Raw genomic sequence first — 13,296 nt, forward strand, 5'->3', positions numbered from 1 at the left:
GTAATTTATCTGTCTCGCTGTCCATGCCAGGAATCTGGATTTTATTCTTGTTTCCTTCTTGTCCCTTCTTCTGAGCTCCTAACAAACCACCAAGACTTGGCAGTTCTACCTCAGTTCTCTCTAATTCCTCTTTAAGATCCCAATTTATGCTCCAAGAAAGGATCATAAGAAAGCCAGACCACCACCATTCTATTAGAAACAGACTGACCCAATTGGAGCTTCATTCTCACCAAGAAAATCATATAGTTGTGAGTGTGGGTAGATCCTTTGTGGGTAGATGCTCTGTAGATTCTTTTTGTCCTATTAGGGCACACCAAGAGACGATAAAATACCAGGCCCCACTCAGGCATTCTACTTTGCTTCCAAGCCCCAGATGGAATTTCTTCCACTATTTCAATTCTATACCCCCACACTGAAAACCATGTTATTCCCTTGGTGAGAACCAAGCTCCATTGGGTCAGTCTGTACCTAATAGAATGATGGTGGTCTGACTGTCTCAGGATCCTTTCTTGGGACATAAATTGGGACCTTACAGTGACACAGTTATAAAACTCTTAAATTGTTCAGGACACTGAGGGGCAAGTTTCTACCTCTTCTCAAATACAAAGATAGTAAGCCAGCATATCTCCAGGAAAAAACGAGTTTTGGTTCTTTAGGTGTTACTTTTTCTTCTCATTTCCTGTGTAGTTTCTCTTCTGAGAAAAGGGCCCACAGATCTTGAAGTAGTATGTGTAAGAACTATTAGTACACCTGTAATCCCAACACTCTGGGAGGCCAAGGAGGGTGGATCACTTGAAGTCAGGAGTTCGAGACCAGCCTGGCCAACATGGTGAAACCCCATCTCTACTAAAAATACAAAAAATTAGCCAGGTGTGGTGGCGCGTGCCTGTAATCCCAGCTACTCTGGAGGCTGAGGTGGGAGAATCACTGGAACCCGGGAGCCGGAGGTTGCAGTGAGCTGACATCACACCACAAGCATTCCAGTCTGGACAACAGAGCGAGACTCCGTCTCAAAAACAAACAGACAAAAAAGTATTGGCTCAGTCTGTTCCTATGAGAAGAAAAAAATTTGTGACATAGTGATGTCATTGTTGCAAGATTTTTCCCAAGGGCCTATTATAACACCAAGAAGTTAAAGGGCAGTTGGTTTAATGGACTTGTTTAGCATGATGGACAGACTTGACCCATCTTCTGAAAACCTTAGCTAAGCAATACTGATCCACTTTGGAGATACTGGCCAAACAGGCTTGGAAAAGGGTGACAACAGTTATAAAGCATGTGGATTCCCTGTTATTCTTTGTAGTTGAGTCAAAGAGCACAGAATCTGAGTTTTGATGAAAGATACAGAACCAAGGCATAAAACTGGAAACAGAGGATATGGGCTGCTTTGGTATCCAAATGCAAAGGGGCCTAGAGCAGAAGATGGTCTTTCAAAACTAAAGGTTCTCTAGATTCCCACTACCTGGGGAACTTGTACTTTAAAAAAATCCTCATCTCTCTTCCAAAGTGATGTTCATTTCTCTCACAGGCATGAGGCTGTATGGATGTTCATGACATATGACTTGCATTTACTGCAAAGGTTTAAAGAGATCCATTAATTCCAGCCTAAACAGGTTAATAGGAACAGGTTGATGGTTCTTGGGTGAAGAATGTTAAAGTCAATTTGAAATAAAACTTTGGTGATTAAGAGACCATATTTTAATGTTTTCTCCCACAAATTTTTAAAATTCTAATAATGTTAGAATTAAATTGTAACAGTGCAATGAAAGAGCACTTTACAAATCCAAATTTGCCTGAAGAGGGTAGTTCTGTTCCCTATCCAGACAGCTAACAGGCTCACCCCCAGAAAGCAGTGTTAGTATTCACTATTGGTTTTACCATCTTCCTGCTTGCCAGTGTAACCTCATCCTAGTTTGATTAAACCTGTGCAGCAGGGAGTTGTTAAGAATACAAAAAAAGTTTTCAACAGAAGGTGAATTCATCTCTCAAGCCCCACACAATTTTTTTCAGTCTCATATCGTAAAAGATACTCTCCGTAATATTTGTTTCTGGAATTCTTTTTAAAGGGAAACATTAGGGACAGCCTAGAAAAAAAAAAAATTGGCTTAACAGTCTTTACAAAATACTGGTTTTTGATTATGAGGAATTTGAAGGGTGTAGTGTACAGTCTAACAAGGACCTATGTACTCAGTTGTCATTCCAGTCTGTAACACAGAGTTCACATGCCAATTTATTTAATTTTATTTGTTGTATAGAGAAAAATCAGGATCATAAAGGGCTTGGGTTTGATAATTTATCTTCAATCAGACAAAAGTACTGGTGTTTCTATAAAAACTAGAATTCTTGGCATCTAGTAAATTGCTTTAGCTCCATGTTCCTCAACTTGCTTTCTCTTTTATTTCTTGTAAGTTACATGTACTTTTTTGATAAACAAAAAAATACTGGTGCCCTCTATAATCCATGAAATGTGAAAATAAATATAGTGACTAAAATCAAATCAATGGCACACTAATTTTGGATTTTATTCCCTCATGCTGTCACTCTTCCTACCCTGGGAATTCTGAAATGATTACCCGGAGGGAACATACTTCTCATCCCCCAATTCCAGTTGAAAAATGCTTTAGCAAATGTGCTTTCTGTGAAGGAATTCTTTGTCCCTAATTGTTATAATTTTCACTAAAGTGACTGAAGTGAAAATCACATGATTTAATTAGAAAAAAGGATAAGAAATTTATGGTTATTACAATACTGTAAATTATGTGTGACAATAAAGAAGACAATAAAGAGAAATATAAAAAGAAAATAGTGGCAATATTAGAATGGTGGGATTGTGGGTATAATGTCTTTTTTTCAAGATTGTACTTGCTGATGTTATTTTTAAAAACAAAAAGTTGCTTCAGACTGTATTTTGTGTATAGAACAAGTTGTGCAGTTAATAATTGATAGCAAATCAAGAAATTCTCAAAAGGGATTTTAAAGTCACTTTATAGTGATTCATCTAGATCATCTTAATGGTCCTCCCTGTCCTAGGTTTTAAAATTATATTTAAAAATAAGTAAAAATGTTGACATGTAGTACAGGTAGTGAAGTTTTTACTATCTTTGGAGCATTGCTTTTTCCATAAATTCTAATATTAGCTATGAACATTGTGGTCTTGACTTTTTGTTTTTTGGGAGAATTGTATTCACGTTAGCAAATCTGGGCATATCTAAATAGCAAGAGTAGATTCGGTAATTGGAACAGCAAATGTAAACCAGAAGTTCAAAAAGACAGTGTTTAAAATATACTGACCATCTGCAGTCTGCATACCTGGCAGTACGGAGGAAAGACCAGCATTTATCTTTTCATTGAAACCATGTGCTCTGTGTGCAGGAAGGAAATGCATGCTGGTCAGAGGTCAGAAGCAGGATGGATGAGGTTTGAAAGGGAATATTTACTATGGGGTTTTCCTAAACCCTTAGCCTCTTGGGAGATGTTATTTCTAGCAGACTTAGTGGAAACGTGGACAGACCCAGATCTGCTACATCATAGTACCAATGGGAGATGTAAACAAGAAGCTATAGCTAGGTATCACTATGTGTGCTGAGCTAAGAGGTACAATAATAAATTTAGACTTTGACCAAAGAAGTACACTGGAGGCACAGGAGGAATTTAACATCCTGGAAACTTTAGTTTGAAGAGGATCCCATGCACACAAAAAAATCATGTCCTGTGCTGAATAGTTAAAGGAGCTACTGATATTTAATGTGAGGCAGAAGAGAGTTAAAAGGATCGGACAAATGCTTTCAAAATCCAAAAGGTAGTTTGTGAAAGCAGAAGCAGCACATTTTCTGTGAACCTTTGGAGAATCGAACTAAGAACGATGTGTGGAGATGGGGAAAGACAGATTTTAGAATAATGCAAGGAAAATTTTCTTAAAGTTGGAGCTATCTGTTAATGTAGTGAGGTGGTAAATTCTGGTGGATGTCAGAGGGTAGATGTTCAGGTGGATGTTAAGAGGGAGGTTTCCATATTGTGTGGTCAGACAACAAAAAACATCTAAATTATCCTCCAAGTTTGTGTACCTGAAGCCTCTGCTTCAGTTCCCCTCCACCAGCCTGGATGTGTGATTGGGTGGCCTCCCATTGCCCTGTACCTTTACATCAATTGGTCAACTAAAGGCAGCAAAGTGGTTTTCTTTGTTTCCTTTCTTCAACCCAAAAGCACAAAAATGGCCTCTGTGTGTGTGTGTGTGTTCTCCCCTCTCTCTCTCGCTCGCTCGTTCTCTCTCTCTCTCTCTCTTTCTCCTGTCCTATACTTTACTGTCCTTTTTGACAGGGTCTCAGTCTGTCACCCAGTCTTGAACTCCTGTGCTCAAGCAATCCTCCAACCTCAGCCTCTCAAGTGGCTGGTACTATAAAAAGGTGTGCACCACCATGCCTGGCTAAATTTTAAATTTTTTGTAGAGAGACGTCGCCCAGGCTGGTCTAGAACTCCTGACCTCAAGTGATCCTCCTCGACCTCCCAAAATGCTGGGATTACAGGCATGAGCCACTGCATTGGCCCTCTGTATGTGTTTCTTAATTTGTTCTAAAATGTTGTCTTCTCATACTCTGGGTATGAGATACAGTATACCTCTTTATCACTCTTTTTTTTCTTTTTTTTTTTTTTTTTGAGACGGAGTCTCGCTGTGTCGCCTAGGTGGAGTGCAGTGGCACTATCTCAGCTCACTGCAACCGCCACCTTCCGGGTTCAAGCAATTCTCCTGCCTCAGCCTCCCAAGTAGCTGGGACTACAGGCGCCCGCCACCGTGCCTGGCTAATTTTTTGTATTTTTAGTAATGACGGGGTTTCACTGTGTTAGCCAGGATGGTCTCGATCTCCTAACCTCATGATCCGCCTGCCTCAGTCTCTCAAAGTGCTAGTATTACAGGTGTGAGCCACTGAATCTGGCCCCTTATCACTCTTTCTAAGACATTCTTTTTGCTTCCATCTGCTCAAAGACAAATATGCAGCCTTCAGAGTCTCATGCAATCATCAGCCAAAAGCCCAAAGTGAGTGTATGGCAGGGGGAAGGGGTTGACTAGGATTCTCTTCTAAAATAGGGGAAGTATGGAGGGTGGCTTAGGGTAACATACTACGTAGCAACATCACATTTTAAGTTTCTGAATTCCCTTTACTCATGCAAATGGATTTGGCAAAAGATTATTTCAGTAGAGACCCATCTTCTTCATCAAATTAATATATTTTTTAAAACCAACTAAGTGTTAGAAATAATCAGTGTTTTCAGACAAATATGTCTGGGAGTGATCATTTCTGTGGTCGGAGTAGGTATGCATTAGCCCAATCTGATGTAATAAGATTTGTACATGTGGGAAACAAAAGGCAGAATTTCTGTATTTTGACAGCAATCAAATGGTATCCAGGTGTACAAAAACAAAACAAAAACAAAACAAAAAAAAAACCCCAAAAAAAACGGTGCAGGTCTGCCTCATTTCTTGCAACATTTTGGAAGCATTTGGCTCTGTGACACATATACTGGGTTGATGCTGCTGTTTTTCTAACATAAATTCAGAGTTTATCATCCTTTATTGACCGCATGGATCTTTTCTTCCTACAGGAATAGGAGGCCTTCAAGATTTTGTGCTGAAATCTGCAACACTGTGTAGCCTGCCATCCTGCCCACCATTTATACCACTCAACTTTGAAGCCACTCCTATTGTGAGAGTTGCTGTTGAACCGAAACATCCAAGTAAGATAGCCTTGTTTTTAAAAGCATATGTTTATTATTATTTTAAAGCATAGCATGTATTTAGTATTTGATTCCTCATGACTTGTTCCAGCAGTATATAAGGAATTTTCATTGAGGTGTATAGTAGAAGCAACTCTTCAAAGGGCGTCTAACCTCTGTCTTAGGAACGTGCCGTGGTTACAGGTACCTTTGCTGTCCAGGGAGACTGCGTCTTCTTAATGGCAAAGACAGGGACATCTCTACATCCTCCACAACCCTGGCATAGGATTGTAGCTTAGCAAAGCTCATGTTTTGTTTTGTTTAGTTCAGTTTAGTTTTTGAGGTGGAGTCTCACTCTGTTGCCCAGGCTGGAGTGCACTGACGTGATCTCGATGCCACCTCTAATACCTTGGTTCAAGCGATTCACCTGCCTCAGCCTCCTGAATAGCTGGGATTACAGGCATCCACCACCACGCCTGGCTAATTTTTGTATTTTTAGTAGAGATGGGGTTTCACCAAGTTGGCTGGGCTGGTCTTGAACTCCTGACCTCAGGTGATCCGCCTGCCTTGGGCTCCCAAAGTGCTAGGATTAAAGGCATGAGCCACTGAGCCCAGCCAAAGCTCATGTTTTAGGTGACTTCTTCTTAGCTGGAATCTTATCTCAAGCTCCTTGGGTCAGAATCCATCATTTGCCTGTTCCCTCTAGGTTTGACAGATTATCTGGACACTGAGAATTTCCCATCTGTTTAGAAACCACTTTCTGCAGCTTTCCTGCTGGCCACCTGACATTCGCATATGCCTGACCATATAACAACAACTCCTTAGTCTTTGGCTTGTAGTATTTACCTGGTCAATCCTTTTGCACTTTTGTATTTCACGTCCCTTGACTATCACTAATCCTAAATCACTGTGACTTTGCTATTCCAGTGCTAGTGATTGTCAGTGAAGAATCTCCAGACCGTGCTTTAAGGAAACCAAAGAACAAATGGTAAAATGGTAGTTTTCTGTTGAGGTATATAATGGCCTCATTGCTCCTGAACATATGTATCCCTCCTCTCCCCAGAGCTAAGCCTTCTGAACTCATCGCTGTCTCATATTCTAAGACATACCCCTAGCCATTAAGGATCCCTGGATCCCCAGGGCAGATAGTTGGAGGACTGGACCTCAGACCTTTGGGGCCAGCCCTAGTAAATAGCTATCTGCCTTCAAACTCGAGATAGGAATTTTTTGTGGCCCATCACTGTGGACTGACACAGTACCTTGGTTGCTGCATGGATTTATCCCAGTCTATGTAAAACATGCTTCCTCTTTTAGGCTTGTCCAGATCCTGGCCTTTCGTGATTTTGTTCTTTTATTCTACTCACTAGGCTGGCTTTAACCACTGTCTACTGTGTTCAATCCTTCAAAATACATACAAGAAAGCTCAGTTTCATTTAAGTTGTCATATTTGAGTCTGGCAACCATGGCTTATTCTTAAATGTTTCTACTATTTATTCGTATCCTCTTTCTTACTTAGTTTTTCTCTATTGCATTTGCACATACATTTTACAAATAAGAAACAATAATAATTTAAGCCATAATTTTACTTGTTTGTTTATTTATTTATTTTGAGACAAGGTCTCACTGTCACCCAGGCTGGAGTGCAGTGGCTCAATCACAGTCACGGCTCACTGCAACCTTGACCTCCTGGGCTCACGCAATCCTCCTGCCTCAGCCTCCCAAGTAGCTGGGACCACAGACACTTGTCACCATGCCCAGCTAATTTTTTTTATTTTTTGTAGATGGGTTCTCCCCATGTCACCCAGACTGGTCCTAAACTCCTGAGCTTAAGCAGTCCTCTCACCTCAGCCTCTTAGAGTGCTGGGATTACAGGTGTGAGCCACTGTGCCTGGCGTAAGATGTGATATTTTAATAATAGAAATTTATAATTTTTAAAAGCCTTTGTTATGGTTATGTGCTAGTCTGTGGTATCTGTTATGGAAGCTAAGTAAAAGCCTAACTCTAAAGAACCAGCTTCTTTGAAAGACTGGCTACATGAGATGAAGGGTTCTAGTATCTAGTGTATTTCCTGTCCTAAAGCTGACTCATAGTAAGATTAAGTTCCTTTCCTTTCCATAAATGAGATAGTCTAATAAATAGAATTATTGAGGATTATCAGTTTGGAGGCCAAAGTGTGCCTCCTCATGTGTGTTTTTATTAAATTTATCTGAACTTTGTGAAAAATAAACTAAAATGGTTAGAAGGGGCACATAATTTTCTTCATAATTTTAAAAGGAGTATTGCTATTTTTTTCCCATTAAGTATATTGTTTTTACTGGATTTACCATGCATTTATTGACTGTGTTACTGGAGCACCCCATTTGATTTTTCAGTGTCTGAACTTTGTACTCTTTATTTTGCCTTCTTGGTATTTTCACATTGTCCACATGTTATTTTACATTCAGAATGTCTGGGGAAACTTCCCTTCCTTGTTCCTATGAGCTTTCAGAGGATATTTATTGTCTGTTTACTCTTTGCCCTAGTAACTTATGTCATCCTTATTTTGGGGCAGTGACCCCTTTATTCATAGGTTATATGTCTGACGACTATTGGGATATTTCACTGTCTTATAAGACTTTCCAGTAATACTGCCTCTGAGAGGCACTGGACACATCCATTGTTTTTCTTGAATAGACCACATATCCCCAGGTCCTGTCTTTTTTTTTTTTTTTTTTTTTGTGACAACTAGGTTAATCTAGAAGACAACAATTTGCTTCTTTTCTTTTGGAGAGAAGCAAATCATGAGTATTTGTTCTTCTACTTTTCTTTCTCTAATTTCCCAAGTGGGGATCAAAATGTCATGGCAGCCACCCTCTACTTCATGCCCACAGGTCAACTACAAACTCAACACAGAGAACTACAGATGTTCCAAAGCAATTATTATTTTCTTCATTATAATTGATCCTTACTGTATTCCACACACTGTACTAAGGATTTTACATTGATTATTTCATTTAATCCTCCCAAAAGCCCTGTTCATTAGGATACTCGTTTTATTCTCATCTTCACATGAGGAAAACTGAAGCTTAGAGAAGTTAAATTAATTTGCCCAAGGCCATACAGTTAGGAAACAGTGAAGTCAGGGTACAGATCCCTGCCTCAGAAACAATGTTGGATCTTCATTTGTGGGAATCCAAGAAATCCTATTTATCTGAGATCAGAGTAATTGGTTTCTGGAATTGTTTTATCCTTTATCTATATTAGTTAAAAAAAAATTTTGACACCTATGCTTATATAGATAGATGAATTTTTGTGCTAATGTTTTATATACATTATGAAGCACAAAATAGAAATTATTTAAAAATTGAGTTGAAAAATCAAATACCTAATTGTATTTGTATTTGATGAAGATACATACAGTATGTACATATAAGTATATATAGTATTTATTTGTGATTATGGCTTATAATTATTTTAGTCATCTAATACTATGTAACATATTACTTCAAAATTTAGTGGCTTGAAACAACACTTATTTTTCACAGTTCCCTTGGTCTGGAATTTGGGAGGGTTCGGCATTGTGTCTCTCAAGTAGTGGTAGTCATACATCACCTTGGGCAGTAACCATCTGAAGGTTTAACTGTACTTCCAAACATGGGCTCACAAGTTGGTACTGGCTGGGGACCTCACTTCCTCTCCACATGACTGTTTGAGTGTCCTGCAGCATAGCATGGTGATTGGCTGCAGCCAGCATTCCAAAACACTAAGGCAGAAGCTATAATGCCTTTTGTGAACTAGCCTTGGGAATCACACATCATCCTTTCCACAGTGTTCTTCTGTTGGTCACACAGACCAGCCATGGTTCACAGTTGGAGAGACCTGCACAGGAATGTGAGTATCAGGAGGCAAGGATGATTGGAGCCATCTTGGAGGCTGGCTACCACAATAATGCTTTCTTCTTTTTGAAGGTCTTGCCTGAACACTTCGTGATATAGCCATTCCAAGGTCAGCTTCTAGGTTCCATTTGTTAAAACACTTGATTTTAATGACCATTATCACTGGAAAAGCCACCTCACAAAGTTACATAGTCCAAAGGGAAGAATGATTCATTGGCTTCCTTTACTAAATCACGGTATCCATTTTAGATTCCTATTTTCCCAATTATTAAAAGGTTTTGGTAAAATGTAGATAGTGACTATCTAGTTTTCCTGATGGCAGTCCATTTTTCTTATACTACTTAGAAGCTTTGTTAATTCTTATATCTTTATTGAACTATCTATTTGGTGATTTTAAGAACAGGTTAAGAAAATCACCCTCCAAATTTTAAGAGATTTTTATACATTATACATGAAGTATTTATGTTATCTTCGGCAACCAAATGACTGTCAGCGGCAACATTTTCAAACACCTAATTTCTAAATGTTGTCTCCATGTTTTAAATTTCTTTTGGAAAAAAAAAAAAACTTTTCTTATTGTTAAACTGTTACCTTTATTTTACCTTGAAGAGACAAATTTAAGTGTATATATATTTTTTCAAAAATATTTGTTGGGATCTCATCTTGGTGGTAGCCATTGTTTTTACTTTATAATTTGTTTGATGGAGAGCTGACAAAAAGCCTTGCCATTTCTTTTTTTATTATTCCCATGTGCTTGTGTTATTAGTATTATAGTATTGTCAGTGATATCTTTGCAGGAATCCTTTTAAGCCAGGTTTAAAATTCTGTAAAGGCTTAGTTAACACTAGATAATATCTGTAAATCCACTTAATTAGGCAAAAGAAAATTACAGTATGCCAAGAAGGAACAAATGAAGGTGCCTCTGTCAACCCTGGACATGGTGAAATCCTACTTCCCGTCTTCCCTTGGAATTCTGTGCATTCCATATGTGGCTTTTGATCACCTGACCTATAAGGGTGCTGACATCCATCCACAGAGCCTGAGCTCTGTGGCTGGCTGCCCCAGCTTCTAAACCAGGTTCTGCCACTTAGTTAGTCTGGGACCTTGAACACAAGTTTATTAGTTTCTCTATACCTGTTTCCTCATCTATAAAATGAGAACAATAATCATACCACCTAATCGTTAATGAGTTCATATATGTAAATTGCTTGTCTGGCACATTGTTAGTGCTGTGAAACGTTAGTTATTATTAGAACTTTATTTCAAAAATAAATAGGTATAGAAGTTCTAATATTCCTGCTCCCAGTTAATCAACTTTTATAAGGCATGTTGAAAATCATTGCATTGCAGAAAGTTCCGCTGATTTTGTCTGTTTGGCATGCTGAAAACCAAGCATTGAGGAATTGCTAAGTCTTTTTTTCAAATGTAGAACTGAAACAAGACTGCATAAAAGTGTCTTCAAGACCAAAGTTTCTGCTAAGGCCATGGCAGGAGACTTCCTTGGACCTGCCTTGAGGGAGCAGTAGCAGTTGGGTATGTGGAAAGGGGGTGAAAAAGTAGCTAAACCCAAGATGTAGGTCACAGTCCCCATCCCTACTCTCAACTCCCAGGAACTATAGGGTAAAAGCAATTATATGTGAAAAACACATGCAGAATACAATGCAGAAGATGCCTTTAGCTCACTAGGTAAAGTAGCTAGTTAGGGTATTCTAAAACCCAAGTTCTATCGAGCAGTTTCACAAATAATTATTTTTAATATGAGGCTCTGGTACAGTTTCTTGAATATTATATTAAATGTTTCTGTTGCTTATTTGTTCATTTTATAGGTGATGTTTGAAGAAATACTCTGTTTATTTTCTAGGTATATAATGTGTACATTTGTTACAAGATTTACGTGAATTCACAAGTAGAAAGATGGTAGCTTATATCTGCAGAGTATTTGAAGAAGTAATATAGATGAGCTTTGGGAGTCTTGATGATAAGCCTGCAGATGTGTCATGTTTGCTATCTGTACAAAAAAATTACTAGAAGGTAGTTTTCTTCATGTCACTGCACTATCTGGAAGAAAAATAAATTGTTGTTTTAAGAGTTTATTTCAATGTAATTTTCCCTTGAGTAGCCAGAACCATTGTCTTTGAATTGTGTTAGTTCTTATATCATATTTAATCTATTTCATTTTGTTAACCTAGGTGAAATGCCTCAGCTCGTAAAAGGAATGAAACTGTTAAACCAGGCTGATCCCTGTGTCCAGATTTTAATTCAGGAAACGGGAGAGCACGTTTTAGTAACAGCAGGAGAAGTCCACCTTCAGCGATGCCTGGATGACTTAAAAGAAAGGTTAGGTGAAAATGATAGTGATGGAGAAATGATAGCTCTCAATCAGTGGGATGTTTTAGTGTTTCCTAAACCAGTTGAACTTAGACTATGGCTTATTTTTGGAGAAAAATGAAATACCCTTAATTCAGACATGAACAGTTATTCGATTGTAGACTTAATTTTTAATAACTGAAAACTGGCATTCACTGCCTACACTTGAATAATTTTGCATTTTTAGCTTAAGTCATAGAATGTTTTTCTGTATATGTATTTTACTTTAAGCATGTACACAAAACACAAAATACCATGACAACAAAACAAAATATTATTTTGTAAATGTTGGCTATGTAATTAGCATAGACTTCTTCTCTGATTGATGTGGTCTTTACAATGTAAACCTTCTGGAAATCTTTGTATTTTTCTATAAAGACAATATGTGTTATAAAATGGGCATCCCAAACTTTTATAACAGGCATTTTTCCTCTTTGTTCCAAAGATAATGTATGTTTATTGCAAAAATTAAGAAAATACAGAAGAAGGAACAGAATCATTCAGTTACTCTGCAGAAATAACCACCATTACATTCAGATTCATAAATCCACACTGTTCTGTGCATATTAAAATATACACAAATATCTATATACACAGTTCTGATTATTTGGTTAAGATAAACTTCTGGAAGTATGGAAGTATACTTAACTCAAAAAGTATGCATATTTTTAAGGGATATGATCCATATTTTCCTCAAGAAAGGCTGTTCTAATTTACATTATAACTAGCAATAAATATTGGAAAGTGCCTCTTTTCTCAAACTTTTGCAACTTTGCGTAGTTTATCATTTTTTTTAAATTTCATCAGTCTTGAAGACAAATGAAAGATATTCACAATTAATATACATTTCTATGCTTACTAGTAGAAAAAATTATAAATTACCCTGTAATTGCTTTCCTTCCTTTTGTTTTTAAAATTTCTGGGACTATAATCATAATCATAACTAAAATAATTATAAATGATTGATATAATTATATATTAAATATTATATAAGTCACTGTGTTAAGCACTGTTTATCTCACTTAATCTTTATAACACAGTAAAATTGGTGGCAGTAGTAACTATACAACAACACCTGGCACTAATAATAGAATAAGAATAACTGCTGCTGGCCGGGCGCAGTGGCTCACACCTGTAATCCCAGCACTTTAGGAGGCCGAGGCGGACAGATCACGAGGTCAGGAGATCAAGACCATCCTGGTGAAACCCTGTCTCTACTAAAAATACAAAAATTAGGCCGAATAGGAACAGCTCCAGTCTCCAACTCCCAGCGCGAAGGACACAGAAGACCAGTGATTTCTGCATTTTCAACTGAGGTACTGGGGTCATCTCACTAGTGAGTGCC

General features: G+C 38.0%; 1 protein-coding gene across 2 annotated transcripts in view; it reads left to right on the forward strand.

Annotated features, from left to right (window-relative positions):
• The window catches only part of EFTUD1 (elongation factor Tu GTP binding domain containing 1), a 147,271-nt gene that overhangs the window by 102,086 nt on the left and 31,889 nt on the right, over nt 1-13,296 (forward strand). For both annotated transcript variants that reach the window (XM_011938355.1, XM_011938356.1), the window contains 2 exons: nt 5,599-5,730; nt 11,774-11,921. In XM_011938355.1, coding sequence (XP_011793745.1) covers nt 5,599-5,730; nt 11,774-11,921 — 280 coding nt within the window. The remainder of the gene's footprint in view (nt 1-5,598; nt 5,731-11,773; nt 11,922-13,296) is intronic.

The sequence above is a fragment of the Colobus angolensis genome, unplaced genomic scaffold (genome assembly GCF_000951035.1).
Source record: "Colobus angolensis palliatus isolate OR3802 unplaced genomic scaffold, Cang.pa_1.0 Scaffold172, whole genome shotgun sequence".
Lineage (NCBI taxonomy): Eukaryota > Metazoa > Chordata > Mammalia > Primates > Cercopithecidae > Colobus > Colobus angolensis.